The following is a 19849-nucleotide window of genomic DNA, read 5'->3' as shown; positions in this document are numbered from 1 at the left end:
TCATCCTATAACATCGATTGTTATTATACAATTTATGATAAAATACTTGAATTACTTTTATCATCTCCAGCATGACAGTGCCCTGATTTAATGTGCCTTCCACATAAAATCTCATAAACAGATGAGGCTTATTTTCCTGATCTTCTACTACTTGTGATGCTATTCTTCGATTACGTCTTCTGCTGTTTCTACTTGGTTCTCCATGCGCCTTGATAGGCTCTCCTACCACATTCACAATCTCCTCACTAGCACGAATACGATCCACCGCATCAGAAAAAATATTGGTTGTACTTTGAGATCCAAACAGTTCAGAACCAATGTAATAAACAACAGCTGATGTTAAAGTAACACCTGCCAAAATGACACCTACATTAAAAGAAGTTTTTGAAGCAACAACCACTTTGAAGGAGTTTTAGTTCCGATAAAGCAAAGGAATAGATAAAAAAAAACCTTTTTGGGGAGTAGATAGCTCACTCCATGGTTTTGCTGCAGATATTGAAGAGGTTTGGTTTGACTTTCTATACTGAACAGGGGCTGAAAAGTTTCTTGAAGACAGTTTATTTGTCTTAGGCAAAAGACCAACTGAGCGTTTTCTTTTTTAAAATTATTATTAGCAAATCTATGCTTTTTTTTTTCTATTCTTTTTACCCTAAAATGCGAAGCATAATTAAATAAAAAAATAAAATAAAAAAAAAAAAAAAAAAGCACAGCTTATATTTTTAGGTGTTGCTTTTTAAAGTTAAAGCAAAGTTTTTTATGCGTGAAATTTTGGCGGTTTAAATAAAATTCGCGTAATAACCTAAAAAGCCATGACAAGTCTGGAAGAAAAGCAAATCGCTTGGAGGCTTGGTAAACTAAAAAGCTCCAAGGTATTCAAGCAATACATAAGAGAATTCGAAAAGACTACTCAAATTATGTTAAAAGCTCATACAATAACAATTGCTACTTCACTACGAGATCACGAAATAGTAACGACGTACATTGAGCAGTTCAACAGACAACTTTTCCAAGCAATTTATCATTCCTTGGACACAAGCTGTGGACGTCAATTATAACCAGTGGAACCATTGAAAGATTTTTGAATAGAGAATATGCAAAAGGCCCCAACGAATACCGAGAAAGATATATCGTAAGTGGCGAAAAGCTTAAGGACTAAACAAACTGAAATGCTGGCTCAAATATCAAGGGACCCGTGCAGCACTACAACGACTTATCCAAAAGAGGCGTAGAGAAAAATGGGAATCTTTCTGTTACCAACTGGCATCCAGTCATTATGCAAAAGCAATTGCCAAAATCAGTTGTGTACAAAAATGAAGAACAATAAGCCCAACATTTTCAATAATGGAAGGACCCAAGCATTCAGCCAATACAATTGCAAGACATCTTGAAAGCGTATTCACTAGAGCAACTACACAGGAAATGCAAGGATAGAATTTTAGCTCAGTCAGCTTACCATTTGAATTAGCTTGCCCAATTATATTGCCAGATATCCTAGCAGCTATTCAAGAACTCTCTCTTAACAAGGCTCCTAGTGTCGATCACGTAAAAAACGAGATGCTGCTTCCTATTCAACATATCCTTGCACCAACTTTGCTAGCATTGTTTCAATTATGCTAGAAGTGGTCCTATGTTCCCGAAAGTTGACGGGTGGCTCAAGTAGTACCTATTCACAAGAAAGGCACACCAAAAGATCCTGATAATTTTAGGTCAATCAGCCTGAACTCGATCTTTCTCAAAATTCTAAAACACTGCCTACAGAATGATATACAATTCCACAGCCCTCCCATTGATATAGCGCAAGGCGAATTCAAAGAATATCGTGAATCGCTAGATCAAGCCCTTTTCTAGGTTGAAATATGCTAAATATTACGCGTTTATCACAAAGTTAAGCCTACTTTGATTTTTCTCGACGTAAAATCTGCTTATGACATTGTTGTTCGTAATTTTATCTGAAAGTCTCTATAGCCAACAACACCATCTCCACTACTAGTTCTTCTCCGACATTTTTTGATCAAGTTTACCTTGAGGTTCTTAATAATGAGGCTTTCTTTCTCTTCTACCCACGAACAGAAGTTCTATAAGGATCAATACTTTCTCCATTGCTCTATTCAATTTATATCAATGACCTACCGAAAAAGACTACAATTGAAGCAGTCATTCGAGGACACTTCCTTAATGGAATTAGTTCCCTTTACTAATTGCTTGCTATATGCCGACGACGTAGTCCTTATTTCTAAAAAAAAAAAAAAAAAAAGCACAAAAGCCAACGCTATTAAGAATTCACAGAGATTACATTTTCTCGTTCGGCTTCCGTTGAAACCTATCTAAATGCGTGGTATTAAGTGACATGAACGATGACTTAAGCTACGAGCTTTATGGGCAGACTTTATTCAAACAGCATTACTTCTCATATCTTGGAGTTCCTTTTGAACCAGATGGCTCCCTCAATCCACAAGAACTAATAGAACACAACATTCGCAAGGCATTTGCTATGATAAATATACTGGCCTCTGTGCGTGTCAACCCTAATGGGTTTGACAGGCTATTATCCACTAGATTCTATGCACAAATAGTTCTCGCTCGGCTAGAATATGGATTAGCGATCAATCGATTAACTGCTTCCCAAATAAAAACACTCGAAGATGCTGAGAATGAGTGCTTACGTCGAATATATGGTGCATCTAAACGAGATTCAATTAAAGTTATGCGTCACTTGTCACACTTATCAACAATGAAAGAACGAATAAACATACTCCAAGCTCAATTCCTCTTTCGATATTTTACGCTACCTGAAGACACACTCTTGACAAAACTTATGCCACACATACAACACGGCAGATACCAACAATGGTGTAAACTGTTGTAGTATTCGCTTTGGAAAAATTATACCTCCTCCAGTAGAAATCCTCAGCCTCAAGGCTTTCAAGATCATCAAGAAATAATTGCTATAACAAGGTCTGGATGATCGAAAACATCATAAAAATTCAAAACTTCTTCCTTGCTGTCGACCAACAGTCTCACTTGATCCAATCCTTTAGTTGCCAATGACTCGAAAAGAATTTAGCCTATGCATAAGATGACGCCTTGGATGGCTGCCTGGCGGCAGACATTGGCCATGTCCTCTGCATCCGAATCAGTCACTGACAAAAACACATACAATTCAATGTCTCAACATGCACAACCGGCTACAAATGCTCAGAGCTATTGAAGGTTTTTTGTTGTTTCTTTTAAATCTACCAACAAAAATTCCTCGTTCAGATCGTGCAGATACCCCTTGGATCCTTCGTTGGTCAACCATATGTTCAATTATATTTGAACTAGATCATCTTTACCACTATATAGATACTCGTGCCAGACCTCCACATGGCCAGCTCCTTCTAAACTGGCTCTTAAAGCATTAAGAATGTTACCATGTTCCAATTGCTATTCTATTGACCTTTTTTTACCCTTGATTCCGAAGGAGGTTTTTTTAGTCTCATTTTACTTTACTTCATATCGATCTAGTCCGGGCGAACAGATATGATCAACACCTCGGGCTCAAATGGACTCTATAAATAAATATTCTTTAATTTTTTGCGTCGAAACAAGATTACGTACAAGTTGCGGGACTACAAAGCTTGGCCAAATCAAGCACAGTATGTGGCAAGGAGGACTTGTGTTCCATGGAAAATGATACAATTATATCGAAGGAAGTGCAATTATTAAGTTATTGATTCTGAACGTGTACTTGATAGCTCTGCTGACAACAACACCATGGGACGAAATACGCATAATTCTAGTGACATCATACTGGCACTGACTAAGATGCGCACAACACCAAATATCCTATGTCTAACTACTCAAGATCGATACCAACTTGATGATACTGGCGTCAGCTTGTCGTTTTGTATATTTCAAATGGTGGCTATGAACGGTTAGAACGACCTGAACATAGAGGAATACTTTCAACATATTTTGTAAGCAGTAACTTGTTTATGCAAATGAAGACAGGCAAGGAAAAGGAATTTCATATATGCGTACTATTCTCTAAGGCATTATCCAGTGTTATGCTTGTACAGTAGCCGCTCTATTTAAGGGTGACCAAAATTTTTGGAATATCCACCCTTAAATAGAAAATACCCTTAAATCGAATTTCGTGGCTATTAAAAAACGAAGTCACTTAATATGTATTGTAGCGACATTATAGACATGTTTGTACATGTTTCCACATAAGCACTGTCGGTTGGTATAGATTTGGTAATTGTGTAAGAACAAATCAAAACTTGCTTAAGACTTGGTCAAAATTGCTGGAAGGATAATATACGAGTTGTAGACTCAAAATAATTTTGATGAGAATAAATGTATGATACAATAAATTCTATCTATAAAAAAATGTCTAATAATAAACGTGTACGCCTTTCTTTCTCAAAAAATTGAGCTTTTGGATCAAAATGCTACTGGCCAGCTTAATGAAATAGAATTAGATGAATGGGCTATGAAGAAATTCAATTTAGATCAACCACTTGCCCAACAGACTGTATCAAACATTCTCAACAATGCTAAAATGTTATATAGTAATAATAATGTTGTCAATAATGGCAAAAGTCTAAAAACAACACGCTATCCTCTACTTGATGATGAATTAGTAAGGTTTGTTGCAGACATGAACAATAACAATCTACCAGACAATTGAGACTTAATCCTTCGATATGTAAGACCTATTGCTTGAGTAAAGTATAGAATCCTTGAAAATGAAATTTCATTTTCTTCTGAATGGCTCACCAAACTTTTTAAGCGAATTGGAGTAAAATGCAAGCCAATGCATGATGAAAGTGTCTCGGTAGACATTACTTCTGAAAACATTCAGAACGAATTGAGGAAGATAGAAGAACTTCTTGGGCCATGTGATCCTGCAAATATCATGAAGTTTGATGAAACAGGCTTATATTACCAGCAACCACTAAGAATAACCATATGTTCCGAGCTGCTTGATGGTCTAAAAATAGTAAAACCTGTCTGACAGTTGGATTGCTCTGTAACTCGGATGGGACTTACAAAGGGCAACCAATTGTTATCGGACAACACAAGAGCCCCAAATGTTTTAAAGCAAGAGCTAATTTGTTATCCATGACTGCAATTGGAAAAAAAAAACATGAGATTGAATACCATTATTCTACTAATGCTTGGATGACAACATACGTGAAAAAGTTAAATGTTGCCTTTGGAAGACAGGATCGAAAAATTGCTCTTCTTTTGGATAATGCGTCCGTTCATAAAATAAGAATTCCGCTCAACAACATTAAATTGATATTTCTACTAGCAAACATGACTAGCAAGTTACAGGCTCTTGATGTATGTAACCTATTATTTCTGGATAAAATGCTATATAAACTGTCTTTTTGTTTTACAGTTTTCTCATTAATATTTTGTATACACAGGAATTATTGACAACTTTAAGGCACACTTCCGAGCCCAGCAGTACGACTGTGCTTTATGTCTGTATATCAGTAAAAAGTTGGATAATCCGAATGTTTACAAAATAGATCAAGCTCAGGCTATAGTTTTTCTAGCTAATGAATGGCTTAAAGTAAAACCAGAAACAATAAATGGAATGCTCCCAGATCTCCCCAGGAACTTTGATAACAAAGTTACTGATGTTAGCCAGTTGAACCTTGAAGCAGATGAAAGCGAGATGATAGTATGTTATACAACAAGCACTACTAATAATGAAGAAACAGCAGAAGGCAACATAGATGAAACAGAAGAAAATGATAGTACAAAGCAAGATGAGCAGTGTGTCGATATAGTAGAGTGTAAAAATCGGTTGAGAGAAGCCTATGAAACTATTATCATGTACGAAGTTCCTTTGGATGATCTTGATCGTAAATTACATTGCCGAATTCGGATGAGACTGGCTGAATTAAATAATTCAAAAGAGCAAACAGTTTGATCCTATTTTACAAAGGTAAAAAATTTATTGTTAGAGTGCTCCAAAAAACTATCACTTATAAAAATTTTTTCTATTTAGTGGTAAAAATATTTGGTTTGCACCCTTAAATAGAGTAGTGGTATAGTGGTATTTATGCTGGGGACCTATGCCGTTCTTTAGAATCACACCCATAAATAGAAAATACCCTTAAATCGAACACCCTTAAATAGAGCGGCTATTGTATAAAATGACTGCTGACACCCAGATGTGACAGATATTTTTGGTAGAGATAATTTGTAGAACATCCACAAGACACTGCAAGAGCAGTTTTCTGTTGGCACTTCTGCACTTGCATTCAACAACAATTGTTAGATGCAATGATGGACATCGTCAAGGTAAAGTCATTTTGAAAAGAATTCGTGCATATCACTGACTGTTATATGATCTCGAGCGAAAAAAGACAGCACGTGCGGATTTCCAAATCGACATCCTTGTACTAGCTCGCAAGTCATCAAGTATTGCTGCCAAAATCATCCGATCTATGTCTACATTGCACATATGTAATTCAATTTTGCAGCTTTGAAGAAGAGATCAATCACAATGTACTGATTATTTGTTTAAGATTAAGAAGCTCCCAAAGCAAGTACTCAAGGCTGACATCATGAAAGCAGAACTCTTCTATAGGTATGTAGATGAGTTCCTATCTCCACTTTTCGATGATCCAGACGAAGGCGTACTGTTTCGATGGTAAGTATCAATTGTGCCTCGTTTGTGAACGTGGATGCACCTGTATTCATCAGCACATACAGTGGGCGAAAAGGAGTTACAATCCAAGTTCAATTCTCGCTTGATTCCATGTTCCGGACAAGCTAATGTACAGAAGCTTCATACCTGCTACAGCGTAAAAATATCTTTTGCTGTACTCATGTTAGTCCTATGATAATGACTTACACGATACTAGTATGTTGGAGCTGTGAACCATTCATATTCCATCTCGTCTTGCCGACATTCTGGCTTATCTAACCCAGGCTGATGATATCGCTGCAGTTCTGCAATACTATGATAATCGGTATGCTCACCTCTCTTCTGATCAAGTCCGCCAACGTGAAGGTCGCAAAAGAGACTCCCTGTCCGATGAGACGTTTGATGATGTCGCCGCATCCTCCAAATCCAACAAATACCGCTGCTACACAATGTATATTCACTTCTATATCCACTCCTTTATATATTATATTTTGTACTTTTGTTGTCTCAGGGAGGTTTTCTTTTTTCATCCGCTTTCCATATATTTTTAATAAAAATAGTATCAGTGCGAAAGAGGGTTTCAATGGCTATATCTCAGGTCACTTCCTCCTCGATAGCAACTCGAAAGTATTCACTGGATGATTGATAGTGGTAAAATATGACGTTTTGCGACAAGTTGCAAAATAAAAGACCACCTCCCTTTTTTTTTTCCAGTTAAAAAAAAAAGTAATCAGCAACTTATTGGCTAACAAAAGGATTGCAGTTGCAACCCCCTCACAGTTTTTACATTTCCAAACGCAAATCTCTGTACCAAGGTCATTTATACAAAATGCAAACTAGTACTACGTTACTCCAACTAGTATAACTATACAAGAATACATAAAATACTCTTTGCGTACTTTCTCTCACATGAATAGTCAGTATATTTTTATATCACGATTTAAAATTATATTTTTTTAGAGAGAGCATTGACCTACTACACTCCTTTTAAAATAGAATTGATTTATAAACCATTTTAACAATTTACAGTTGCATACTCAATGTAAAATTAAAGTAATCGTAGTGATAAGTGATGGATATACCATAGGTTTAGAAAGAAATATTGTATTGATTTTCTCCTCCCTTTTCTCTCTCCACTTTTGAACCCCCTATCTTTGGACCCTCTTTTATAAACCTCGGTAAATTAAAAAAGTATGATTTTCAGTGGCAAATACTTCTTGTTTTAGAAAATATGAAAACTTCTCGTATTTGTTTTAATTTTCTTTTTAGTCGTAATCAGGTTGTTAATTTTATTAATAATGACATATATAATAAATTAAGGTTTTCTTATAGATGAAGCTGAGAACATCACTTGAGCGTTTTTTAATAGCTCTTGTTATGTGAACCTAACATGCCCATTTTAAGTTAAAATTTGACATCGGACGCCTTTTTCATTAATTTTATGAATTTACAACAGAAGCACATTACGAACCCACACTCCTATAGTAATGAGAATTAATTAATTTTAACCTTTGATATAGACATGTTATAGGAATTGCTTTAGTGAATAACATGTAGACGGCTTGATATCAAATATAGGTGGTTTGATGCAACTTTATCTTAACTGAATGAGAGAAATATATATAATTGAATTACTTACATGAATAAAGTTTTGCTGTATAATGCAAACGCTCGTGCTTTCATATTTTTTTAATTTACCAAAAAAAAAAAAAAAAAAAAAAAGCGCTCTTATAAGGGGAATTATTATAATTTAATTAAAATGATGAAAGGAGATGCCAAAGAGGGAGAAATCAAGCAAGAAACAGGTCTTACACATACAAGCAGTAAGAAAGTGTTACATAATCATTTTTTTAACTTTCTCCCTCCATTCTTTATATAGTCTCCTTATGACTCCTTTTTTCAAACTTTTTATCCCAGGAATAGAATATTTCTAGTTGACTTAATCATTTTAAGTGATTTAATCAAAATGTTTAATATTTACACTTGTGAAAAAAAAGTCCTGATTCTATGCCAAATGCTTAGTACATATAGTTTATATCCCCTTGCAGTTTTTGTATCTACTCAAATAATATTGTACTATGTTTATCTGAATATTGAAAAGAGCTGTAAACTAAGATTCGAGATTTCTAAGGGGTTGTCACTATTTTTTCTGCATTTTTTTTTTTTTTCAAAAAAATTAAGCAAAAAAAAGCAAAGGCATACAAGTATATACTTTACTCTCCTCTTTTCCTAAGCTTTCGATATTTGTTTTCTTTTCGTTTGTTGTCTTTATGGCTTATAATATTTAAAAATAAAACAAATCTTTATATTTAATATATATCCCTTATAGCACCGAACGCGTTTTATGACACCGAGCTCCTATATCTATTAATATGATACGCAATGGGGATTTAGAATAATATTATATCGATCACTTTTTAACCCTTGTTTTTGCTAGCCTGAAACATTAGGGCAACTCATAAGAGTTGTAGACATATCACTTTCTTTATGTCCTCTGACTTATCTTTTCCCTCCTTGCTTTTTGGGAATTTAAACCATCCCCTTTATCTGTACTCTTTCTGTGTGTTATTCTCCCCTTCAACAAATTTTTTTGTTAATATTCTTATACTTTTATCTTTACTGCCTGAAAGCTAGAGGGTCTTTGACACATTTCTGACCTATCCCCCTTCTTCTAATGAAGTTTTCTTCTCCCTTTCCCCTAATGCTTTACTTCTCTTTATTGTTTGGATTGCTTTTTCTTGATTCTAAAATATATAAATACTAGAAAATATATCCAACCTTCTTTTTTTTTGCATTATAAAGTTTTCTTTTTAACTTTTATATATAAAATACTTTAACAAAAAACCCAATGGCATCCGACATGTTAATGCAGCCTTTTGAACAGTCATTTATAGTGAACAATGAGTATTATCGCAACAGCAGTCAAATGTTGATGGGACAAGGCAACTATATGTTAGGGTACAACATGCCTACTGAAAATCTTGACTTCCGTCCTACTTTTTACAACCCGTTTGAAATCAAACATCGAAGACGTACCTCCCGTGCCCAACTCAAAGTACTTGAAGAATCCTTCTCAGAGAACCCCAAGCCTAACGCTACCGTTCGTCGCATCCTCGCCCAACAATTGGATATGACTCCTCGTGGTGTGCAAATCTGGTTTCAAAATAGAAGAGCAAAGGCTAAGTTACTCAGACGTAAATCAACTCAAAATGAAACCACAACTATGATCATGTCCCCTTCTCCTCAACAAAAGTCTCATTCCGCTCATTCTCCCCATCCTTCTCATTTGGTTAACAACGTGAGCGCTCGATCTGTTGCCACAGCCGCTGCAGCCTCATGTATCTTTGACAGAAAGGATTGTATAAAAAGAGAAGAAGAGGAACGTTATCCCGCCTGCGAGAGATCCGAGGACTGGTTCAAGGTTCCTTTACATCCACTTGCTCCTGTTATTCAACAAGAGACCGGAATTTCTGTAGCTATTAGCGCTGATGAATGGAGAAGGCGATCATGTCCTGCCATTACTGCAAAAGCATTCGTTCCAAGGTACGAACAAGAAATGATGTTTGAATATCAACAACTCAGCAATCGACGTATGACAGATTTATGTGATCTACCCAAGTACAACGAATGTCAAACCCCTCAATGGAACTCTTCCCCTGTAGACTTTTTCCAAACGTTAAATTATTCACCTGTTTCTCAACAAATGACACCCAAATTATCTACTGGTTCTCCCATTTCTGTTGAAGGTGGCTATTATGACTCCTGTCTTGATATCATCTTATCCTCTTCGTCCTCACCAGCTCCTATGTTATAAGTCTCTCCCTTGAAGAAAAGGGGAGACTGTCATTAAACCCCTATCTTTTTTTCTTATATACAGTCATTATTTTCCTTGCATTTTTTTATATTTACCAGTTTTTTCTTTTTTTAATTATTCTCCCTCTTTAAAAATCCCCTTTTTATATCTTTATTTTTTCTATATTCATCATTTTATATGCCTTTTATTTAATTTTGCATTTTGCATTTTATAGCATTTTCATATACCTTTTCTTTGCCAATTTTCTTTCAACTGAAAGCAATTACGAGTATGCTTTTATATATAATCTTTTTTTTTGTATATGCTTTTAATACTGCTTAGTCTTCATTCCTTCATAATGCATTTTTTGTGTGCTTAATTTTTGTGTAAAAGATTACAGAAAAAACAAATAAAATATCATAGATTGCTTTATAAAAATACGAATGCTTCACTACATTCTCATTAACCAGTGATATCTATCTTATGATTTGATGTAAAGCAAATTATATGCTTCATTGTTTGTACATAATATAAACTCCATATGGTTCTACAGTTGTAAATGAATATCCCCTTATAAAGTATCAATATAAAGATACTACGCAGCACATAAGTTGTATGTAGGTAAAAAAAAGAAATGAAGGCATATCAACTCTAATATGAGATACGAAGATTAATGAAAAATTATTAACGTATATTAAAGACACTGCGCACTCAATTTATGCTCTTTTTATTATTGTAAATAAAGATTTATTTTTAATCGAATAGTTAAAACCAGTGCTTGATGCCAAAGATTATTTTTCTACTGCCCAATTTGCCACATAAGAGAAGTTAGCAAAATTTTGTTGTTCTTCTGATGTTAACATGGCATTGACAGGAGTTAAAATCGGTATTTCTCTAGTAAATTCTTCGTCGAAATTAGAAGTATCTGCTCTACCACTCACGGTGGGTAAAAAGGGTGGTGGTACGCGTTTAGCCAACATATCTTCCCAATTGACTCCAGTAAAGAAGAGATGGTTTTTAACTTCTTGTGCATCACCTTTTCCACCACCAAGTCTTCTCTGTGGATTGCGCTCTAATAGCTAAAATATACAACAATATGAATGAGGAAAGAATAAATTATTTTGTAGAGATTTTACTGCTTCACAAATTGCAACAGAGTTTTTAGATAGATTAATAGGATATAAAATATTGTCCTCTAGAACTGCGTCGAATATTTCATCTTCATCTTCTCCTTTGAAAGGCGACTGTAAAATATCTAAGTAACAGATAGGCCTAATAAGATAATTATTTACCTGTCCTAGTAACATTTCATATAACAATACACCAAATGCCCACCAATCTACTGCTCGTCCATAGCGATTTTCTAACAATATTTCGGGTGCCATAAACTCTGGTGTTCCACAAAATGTGTTAGTTGTATTGTTGCCCCACATATTCTCTTTACAAAGACCATAGTCTGCAAGTTTAATATGACCATCTAAACAAAGCATGATGTTGTCCAGCTTCAAGTCACGATAGATGATGCCGTGTTTGTGGAAATATTCTAGAGCCAAAAGAACTTCACATGCATAAAATTTAGCACGCGCTTCTGAAAATTGCTCACGCTGAATATGAAGCATAAGATCACCACCACTGACATACTCCATCACATAATATATGCGCGTCTCTGTCTGGAAAGTAGAATGCAAATTAACCAGAAAAGGATGTCGTTCTTCATTGGCTGTCAAAAATATCCTCTTCTCTGAACGCGTACTTTCTACTTCATCATTATCTAGAACAAATCTCTTTTTAAGAATCTTGATTGCATATAATTCACTAGTATACTTTTCCTCTGCAAGCATCACTTTGCCAAAGTTGCCTTTTCCCAATACAGCTAATAAATTAAAATCATCAAGCCCAACCTTTCGATTTACTTGCACAGGCGTTGTAAAGTGCATGCTTGACTTTTCAGAAATTGTATTTTGGCTACCAAATAAATGACTGATATGCTGGAATGAGTTAGAATCATACACTAATGAAGATGGGCGTGTTGAAAGAGCGTTGAGTTTGTGTATCACAGGGGTAGACAGTGAAGGCTGCAAGGAAATATTTTCGGACGTTTGTTGAGATGCTTGGGTATTAAAAAATGGGGATGAAAACAATGGCTTTTGGTGATTGTCAGAGGCAGATTGGTGTAGTTCCTCTGAATGAAATGTTCTACGGCGATTATTGGCTGCCTTTACTTCACTTAGCATGAGATTGGCCTGTTCCATTGTCATGCCACAGAAATCAGGTACCAGTGATGTACATTTTGTATGACAAACAACTCCACATTCTAATCAATCTTACATAAGTACGCCCTTTTTCTTCTTCTTTCTTGTCTTGTGCACAATCAACTTACCTATACATTTCTGAGCACCTCTAAAGCCAAGCGGTAACATAAAACCACAATGGCAGCACCAGTTAGCACCAAGAATAATAGTTAAAGATTCAAATCTGTGTGGTATATGATGCTTTAATTCATCTTCGTCACGATCCTAAAAGCCTATGCGTAAGAAAAAAGCCAATGTAAATAAAAAAATGCCTTTTTTTCTTTACCAATCTAGATGTCGATCTTGATTTGCATCGCGTCACCACATGAGAATAGCACTTTTTATGACATGCTAGTCCGCAATCTGTAGTTCAATTTAGCTTTTGTTCATCTTCTTTATCATTCAACAGATACACATATTACCTTCACATTGGTATGTCAATTTTGCCATAAAGTCTCCACATAATGCACATTTCATAATATGATAAAAACGCCTATCCACAAACTGATGACCATTCATTTCATGTACTTCGCCTTTTCTTTCTCGAACTGCACCAGCTCTTCCAAGTTTATCCATTGGCCTTCTTTTTACATTTTCACGGACTATACAAAAAATATATGAATATTTATTAGCCTTTTTTTTTTTTTGTTACCAAAGTTTATCTCAAGTAGTATACGTCCAATAGGCTCCACATCAAACCAAGCTAATATATTGCTGTCTGAAACGTTCTTTGATTTACTGATATTATTCTTTTGCTGTATTACTGATTCTGTATCATCATGCTTTTGTGCGATTTCAGCAGGAACCCAATTTGGATCAGCTTGCTCAGCTTCTAGCTTCCTCTTACGCAAACTTTCGGTAATATCTGAAATCTTTAACCATAGCAGACCGATAGGTAATGTACGATCACCTGATTGATCATAGACAAGTAACTCAACCTCAGTTGCCTTATCAACATACATCTCAAATGAATCTGTCCACTTATCATTTTTGGAGGGTCGCGTACGAAACTGAATATTGCCATCAATCTTGACCATTACCGCTGTCTGAGGATCCCGAAAAAGTCGAGTGGGTGCATGTGCTAGTTCATGCGCTTCAACGATCTTTAGCTGGAGTTTACCTGTTACTGGTTTACGAGCACCTGGTAGTAACCCGACAGTACGCGACTCAAAGGGCTCAATCACCTCTTCATCTTCACCCAAATACAGATCCTTATATTTCTTGACTGCATTGTTCAGCAGGGCCATCTTTTCTTGACATTCCAGTTGCTTCTCATGTAGCTCAGTTTTTCGGCGGCGGTCTGCTGTTGATACTGTCTTGTCTAAAAGCTGATATAAGTTTCGAATGCCTTCTTGGACTTTCTTTTCCACATCAACTTTATATTCTAATTCATGCAGTTTCAAGGACACCTTGGCTCTATTGATAGGTGTATCTGCTTCCAAAAGATCTATTTTTTTTTATAAAGATATAAAAAAGAAACTTAAAAACGATATGATAAAATGTAGTTACCCAAATTTGTATATCTTTTGCAAGAATCCTCTTCTTCTTCTTCATTTTTTTCTTCTTCTAATACTACTTCTCCCAAAGCTGATACTGATGGAGAATCAAGAGACTGAATAGGTGAAGATGTAAGCGGTTGCTGAAGTAGTATAGTAGAGCCTTCTGAAAGAGGAGCAGAATCAGAAAAGTAAGAGCTATTGAAAGAAGCGCGACTTCCTCTGATTCTTAAACGACGTAATTCTTCAGTAAAGTAATCAATATAACGCTGACATTCCCTTATTTGTGTGTCACATTGAAGCTGAGCGTTACGATCTTTTAGTATTTTACGTAACTCAATAGCCTTCTTTTTTAAATGGGTATTTTGTTCAATTTTTGATTGGACTTCTTTAATGCGTGATTCAAGCTCCTATGTGTTTACGAGCCTTAAATTTTAGTGAAACTCTTGACACCTGTAAGCTATTATACATTACCTCCATACTACTCTTTTAAAGAAAAGCAAAAAGGAGGAAAAAGAAAAGAATTAAAAACTGAAAAAAGGAGCTTTTGCAGTATCGGCGCTTTAACTCATAAAGATGATTTTAGAGCAAAAATTGGATTACTGTATTTCCGCCGTCAATTGGTCACTTTACAGAAAAAATTAGTCACTTTTTAGAATCTCAATTGGTCACTCCTTAAAGTAAATTGATCGCGTATTCTATTCAGTGAGCAAGAAACTGGATTAAATAGGTTCTTTATTTAAGCACTTATCAAATAAGTCTACGGAATGTTGAATACAGTTTTGAAGATGTTGAAGAGAAACTTCTTCGCAAGACTCAATTATTCTACTGGTCAAAGTTTCCGTGTCCTTTAATGCATGGCGTTTAACCTTGGACTTAACAATAGACCAGAAGACCTCAATAGGATTAAGTTCTGGTGAATAAGGAGGAAGATAAACTGGAACTTAACCGCGCTTTTTCATTAAAGGGTTGATTATACTAGGAACGTGAATAGGAGCATTGTCCATAACAATATGAAATCCTTGCATGTCTGGAAAGGTGTACATAATATTCATTGTATCAGTAATGAAATGCATATAATGGGCACCGGTAGTTCCATTAGGCATTGATAATTTATCACCGGGTGCCTTGCGCTTGGTTGCTACTACTTTTCTTCACTTTACATTACCAGATTCTCTCATCGACACATTTACTACGCCTACGGAAGAAATAGCTCCCAATACTGTATGAGATGTAGCTCTTCCTGAGGGCGTTTCTACAACAGCAGGCTCTTCACGTGTTGACCAAGCTCTTTCACGAGTCATGTTAATATCAAATCCAGACTCGTCTAAAAACACGCAATTCTGAAGGTAAATCATCCTCTTTTCTAACCACTCCTTCACCCAAACAGCCCGTTTCTCGATCACAGCAGGGCTATTTCTTGCGGTAGGATGTTTAGAAATTACTTTGATGGAAAGATTGCATTCATCTTTTATAAATTCTGACACCCTGGTCTTTTTGATCTGAATATCTGCGAAGCTTTGTGTCAAGCTATTGACAGCGTCCTCGGTAGTCGCCCTTTTGTTTTTATCGAAAAAACTGACTTAATGATCTTTATATCTATCATCTAGCTGGCTCAGGGGACGAGAGGGCACAAGATTCGTCAATTTGTAAGCTACATACTCTTCAGGATTTTGTTGGTACTTTTTCATCCATTTTCATGCAGCATGTTAGTTGACATTTGCAGCCTCCGCAGCTTGTTTATGCTTCATGCCTTTTTGGAAACGAAATGAAGATACAACAAACGGTCTTTTTCAGTATATATATTACACTCATTAACCCTTCCTTTTTAACTGCTGCTTCTCTCATTTCGACATCAGGCTACCCAATCTGGTGTAATTCTGAATAAGTATTGTTTTTAACAAGCTTCTTGAGATCAGTTATTTTTTTGAGACGAAAAGAAGGCACTTCGTTATAAGCTGTTGCCTCGTTACCCTTATTGTCAAAGATGTTCCCTCTTCCATCTTCGCAATAAAAGGTTATGTTAGAATCCATATTTAAGTTAATTAATGTAAAAAGCTATGATGAATAGCTAACACATGCTCAATTTATTTTAAGGAGTGACCAATTGGAAATACAGTAGTAGTGGTATTTAGGCTAATAGATCAACTTATACTCTCTATTTCATTCATATAGAATAATTTTTATTTACGAGTACAATTTATATTACTTCAATACAAGTATAAAATAAACATATAAAAAAAGAAGATTATAAAAAAAAAGTTTTTGACACTGTGGAAAGTATCTTTATGAGTGACAAATCTAACTTTGGCAATGTTTAGCTGTAGCTTTTCTTGCTGCTTCTTCAATTCTACTAGCAACCATTTCTTCCCATAAGAGGTACTTCCCTATTAATTTTTGCCCAGCACTCTTCAAGCCTATCAGAAGAAAAAAAAATACTTCTTAGCAAATACGTTTTAAGGATTACTATCATTGTACTTACTCATTACTGATATTTTGAGTAACCTTTATAATTTCTTTAAATGCTACTTCTTGATTCTCATTTGGTACATTTCTTCTATGCTATATTTCATAATCAGCATTTTTATTACGCAAGATATAGAAAATTTATTTTACCTTTTTTGAAATTGCTTCTATCTCTGCACAAGGATCATCATTTAGTTGCAAAACAGTTTCCATTCTTCTTTTTTCTAATCTTCTGCTGATATTATTAGTCATTTCGTCGTTCCAAAACGCGTCATATTATTTTCCAAACAAACTGTCATTGTTGCGTCTCTTGTTGAATATATTTAAAGCAGAAATTGCTTCTTGATTGGTGGGGTGCTCTTTAATCAAATTGTTCATTAATGTTGAATAGTAAAGGTTTGTAACTGCCTTGCTTTGGTCACATAATTCTGCAAATGAAAAATAATCATATGCTGGTTCAGGTAAATGCCCTGTTTTACATCGATTTTCAAATGCATTATCTGGATTTACGTTTTTGAACATTTTCTATGAAAAAAAAAGGCAATTGCCGTATAACCATGACGAAGCCTAGAATAGGGTGTTTGGTTTTGAATTCACAGTTCATATGATGCAGTGGGACTATATAGAATTGTATCTTGAATAGACTTACATAAAGTATCATGCAAATGAGCAAGCTGAACAATTGTATCAAGCTCCAATAATATGTTTCTGAGATCAGCACGTTGTGTAGGTATCTTTAAAGTAAAATGATAAACACATTCCTAAGTTGTACATCTCTATTGCATTTTTCGTGAAATAAGCTAGTCGGTACAGGTCTTGGTTTAAGTTACTTGTATTCTCATTTGTCTTAATTTCACCATACAAAGTGGAGTAGTCATATTCATGGTTTTTATATTTGTCACAAACATAATCCTGACGTTCCTTTGATTTCGTTTCTGTTTGTTCATGAGGCAAAAGATTTGAACAATGAGGAATTACATTTGAAGACCCAAAGGTAGAGCTTATCATGGTATGGATGTAGCTACTTGAAAGATGTAGCTCTGACACTCGATTTAGTTTGTTGTTTGTCAACGAAGTAATCAGACTGACAATGACTTCAATAGCTGACTTCTCATATTTATTCGCTTTTCTAGCCAGCTTTAGCAGTTTGATTCTTGATTCATTGTTTTTTTCTCTGATATCTTCATCCGATTCATCATTTGTTTCATAGGCGAAGTATTTCTAGTTAAAACAAAACTTAGTTTACTTTTTCTTTGCTTAATTCTATTATCACAAACTTACTTCCAGCATATTTTTCACCCGTTTGTATAATTTCTCATTAAACTTGATACTAAGCATATGATTTTGAATAAAATCTTGTGTCATCAATCGGTATGTTTCTTTAGGAACGATGTCTGGAAGTAGTCTAGGGTTTGTAGTTTTATCAATAAGTATAATGTTGGAGAATGCCCTATATTGAGTTATTACTACCTTTTTGTTATAATTTCGCGTATATGTATGTATGTTAACAGCATTCGATGTATATCATAATTTTGATCAAAGTAGTTCACGCTTTTTATGTATTCTATGCTGTATCTTTGAAACTTCTTAAATTCCAGTACCACATCTGTATAGTTCACAATATATTTATCTAGTTTTCCAAACGCCATGATATAAGACTCGTTATCGGCTAAGAAATCATGGATAGTGTATCTAGCTCTCTTTTGTACACTGGAGCTTGAACTAGATGTTGCAGAACATGACTTTATACTTGAGCTGGTAGATGAAATTGGACTACTAAACTGCTGTACGTTAGCTTGAATTGTCTGTGACACCGCTTGTGAGTAAGCCGTAACCGTGTCCTCCTATAAAAGCACATTAATCTCTCGTAACCTCTTATTACTATTTATACAGTAGTCGTTCTATTTAAGGGCGTCTGATTTAAGGGTATTTTCTATTTATGGGTGTATTTCTAAAGAACGGCAGAGGTCACCAGCATAAACACCACTACAGGATCATATGGCCCAAGAAGTTCTTTTATCTTCCTCAATTCGTTTTGAATGTTTTCAGAAGAGATGTCTACCGAGGCACTTTCACCATGCATTGGCTTGCATTTTACTCCAATTCGCTTAAAAAGTTTGGTGAGCCATCTAGAAGAAAATGAAATTTCATTTTCAAGGATTCTATACTTCACTCAAGCAATAGGTCTTACATATCGAAGGATTGAGTCTCGATTGACTGGCAGATTGTTATTGTTCATGTCTGCAACAAACCTTACTACTTCATCATCAAGTTGAAGATAGCGTGTTGTTGTTAGACTTTTGCCATTATTGACAACATTATTATTACTATATAACATTTTAGCATTGTTGAGAATGTTTGATACAGTCTGTTGGGCAAGTGGTTGATCTAAATTGAATTTCTTCATAGCCCATTCATCTAATTCTATTTCATTAAGCTGGCCAGTAGCATTTTGATCCAAAAGCTCAATTTTTTGAGAAAGAAAGGCGTACACGTTTATTATTAGACATTTTTTTATAGATAGAATTTATTGTATCATACATTTATTCTCATCAAAATTATTTTGAGTCTACGACTTGTATATTATCCTTTCAGCAACTTTGATCAAGTCTTAAGCAAGGTTTGATTTGTTAATGTCCTTACACAATTACCAAATCTATACCAGCCGACAGTGGCCTATGTGGAAACATGTTGTACAAACATGTCTATAATGTAGCTACAATACATATCGTGATTTTAATTTTTTAACAGCTACAAATAAAACATATTTTTTGTTCGGATCAGACATATTGAATTAACCAACCAGGTACTGGCGATCAAGCAACTAATAGTAACACAAGACACCAGTAGTCTGAAATAAATCAAATGTAAACTTTCTTGTTGATAGAAAGGTACTTTTTTGATATTGTGAGTTTGATAATATAAAAAACTAAAGCTTACGTCCCCTCATGTGAAATGAGTGAATAAGTATTATAAAGAATTTAAATGATATAAGACACTTGAAAGAAAAGGAGATAATAATAAAAAAATGGCTTTAAAAATATGAGCGTAACTATTGTTTATGGGAAATTGAGGATTACACTCTTTGGTCAATCCATTTCGTCTCTAAAGCACAGGTTTTAGTACGCCACAGTACAGAAGCATGACAGGC

At 35.0% G+C, this 19849-nt stretch overlaps 9 protein-coding genes across 9 annotated transcripts; 4 read left to right on the top strand and 5 right to left on the bottom strand.

The window, feature by feature from the left end:
- RO3G_11934 (uncharacterized protein) lies at positions 1-665 on the bottom strand (the record flags this gene model as incomplete). The annotated part of the gene is made up of 4 exons (XM_067666518.1): positions 1-5; positions 193-366; positions 475-593; positions 649-665. 4 exons carry the CDS (start codon positions 663-665, stop codon positions 1-3), a joined length of 315 nt encoding a protein of 104 aa, XP_067522619.1.
- A 1682-nt stretch (positions 666-2347) lies between these two features.
- RO3G_11933 (uncharacterized protein) lies at positions 2348-2866 on the top strand (the record flags this gene model as incomplete). Its single annotated transcript, XM_067666517.1, has 1 exon — positions 2348-2866. One exon carries the CDS (start codon positions 2348-2350, stop codon positions 2864-2866), a length of 519 nt encoding a protein of 172 aa, XP_067522618.1.
- A 2438-nt stretch (positions 2867-5304) lies between these two features.
- RO3G_11932 (uncharacterized protein) lies at positions 5305-5929 on the top strand (the record flags this gene model as incomplete). Its single annotated transcript, XM_067666516.1, has 3 exons — positions 5305-5331; positions 5418-5457; positions 5550-5929. 3 exons carry the CDS (start codon positions 5305-5307, stop codon positions 5927-5929), a joined length of 447 nt encoding a protein of 148 aa, XP_067522617.1.
- A 356-nt stretch (positions 5930-6285) lies between these two features.
- RO3G_11931 (uncharacterized protein) lies at positions 6286-6781 on the top strand (the record flags this gene model as incomplete). Its single annotated transcript, XM_067666515.1, has 3 exons — positions 6286-6303; positions 6531-6592; positions 6634-6781. 3 exons carry the CDS (start codon positions 6286-6288, stop codon positions 6779-6781), a joined length of 228 nt encoding a protein of 75 aa, XP_067522616.1.
- A 2836-nt stretch (positions 6782-9617) lies between these two features.
- Positions 9618-10466, top strand: RO3G_11930 (uncharacterized protein; the record flags this gene model as incomplete). Its single annotated transcript, XM_067666514.1, has 1 exon — positions 9618-10466. The coding sequence occupies one exon, from the start codon at positions 9618-9620 to the stop codon at positions 10464-10466; it is 849 nt and encodes a 282-aa protein (XP_067522615.1).
- A 770-nt stretch (positions 10467-11236) lies between these two features.
- On the bottom strand, positions 11237-14712 carry RO3G_11929 (uncharacterized protein; the record flags this gene model as incomplete). The annotated part of the gene is made up of 9 exons (XM_067666513.1): positions 11237-11524; positions 11582-11689; positions 11738-12759; positions 12826-12961; positions 13023-13087; positions 13159-13338; positions 13389-14183; positions 14246-14642; positions 14707-14712. The coding sequence occupies 9 exons, from the start codon at positions 14710-14712 to the stop codon at positions 11237-11239; spliced, it is 2997 nt and encodes a 998-aa protein (XP_067522614.1).
- Positions 14713-15386: 674 nt separating this feature from the next.
- RO3G_11928 (uncharacterized protein) lies at positions 15387-15536 on the bottom strand (the record flags this gene model as incomplete). Its single annotated transcript, XM_067666512.1, has 1 exon — positions 15387-15536. The coding sequence occupies one exon, from the start codon at positions 15534-15536 to the stop codon at positions 15387-15389; it is 150 nt and encodes a 49-aa protein (XP_067522613.1).
- A 1049-nt stretch (positions 15537-16585) lies between these two features.
- On the bottom strand, positions 16586-16950 carry RO3G_11927 (uncharacterized protein; the record flags this gene model as incomplete). Its single annotated transcript, XM_067666511.1, has 3 exons — positions 16586-16649; positions 16715-16794; positions 16849-16950. The coding sequence occupies 3 exons, from the start codon at positions 16948-16950 to the stop codon at positions 16586-16588; spliced, it is 246 nt and encodes an 81-aa protein (XP_067522612.1).
- A 462-nt stretch (positions 16951-17412) lies between these two features.
- On the bottom strand, positions 17413-19036 carry RO3G_11926 (uncharacterized protein; the record flags this gene model as incomplete). Its single annotated transcript, XM_067666510.1, has 5 exons — positions 17413-17432; positions 17529-17919; positions 17980-18148; positions 18283-18542; positions 18890-19036. 5 exons carry the CDS (start codon positions 19034-19036, stop codon positions 17413-17415), a joined length of 987 nt encoding a protein of 328 aa, XP_067522611.1.
- Between the last annotated feature and the right edge of the window lie 813 nt (positions 19037-19849).

This window comes from Rhizopus delemar, genomic scaffold (genome assembly GCF_000149305.1).
Source record: "Rhizopus delemar RA 99-880 supercont3.9 genomic scaffold, whole genome shotgun sequence".
Taxonomy (NCBI): Eukaryota; Fungi; Mucoromycota; class Mucoromycetes; order Mucorales; family Rhizopodaceae; genus Rhizopus; species Rhizopus delemar.
This window is presented reverse-complemented; position numbering and strand designations above follow the sequence as displayed.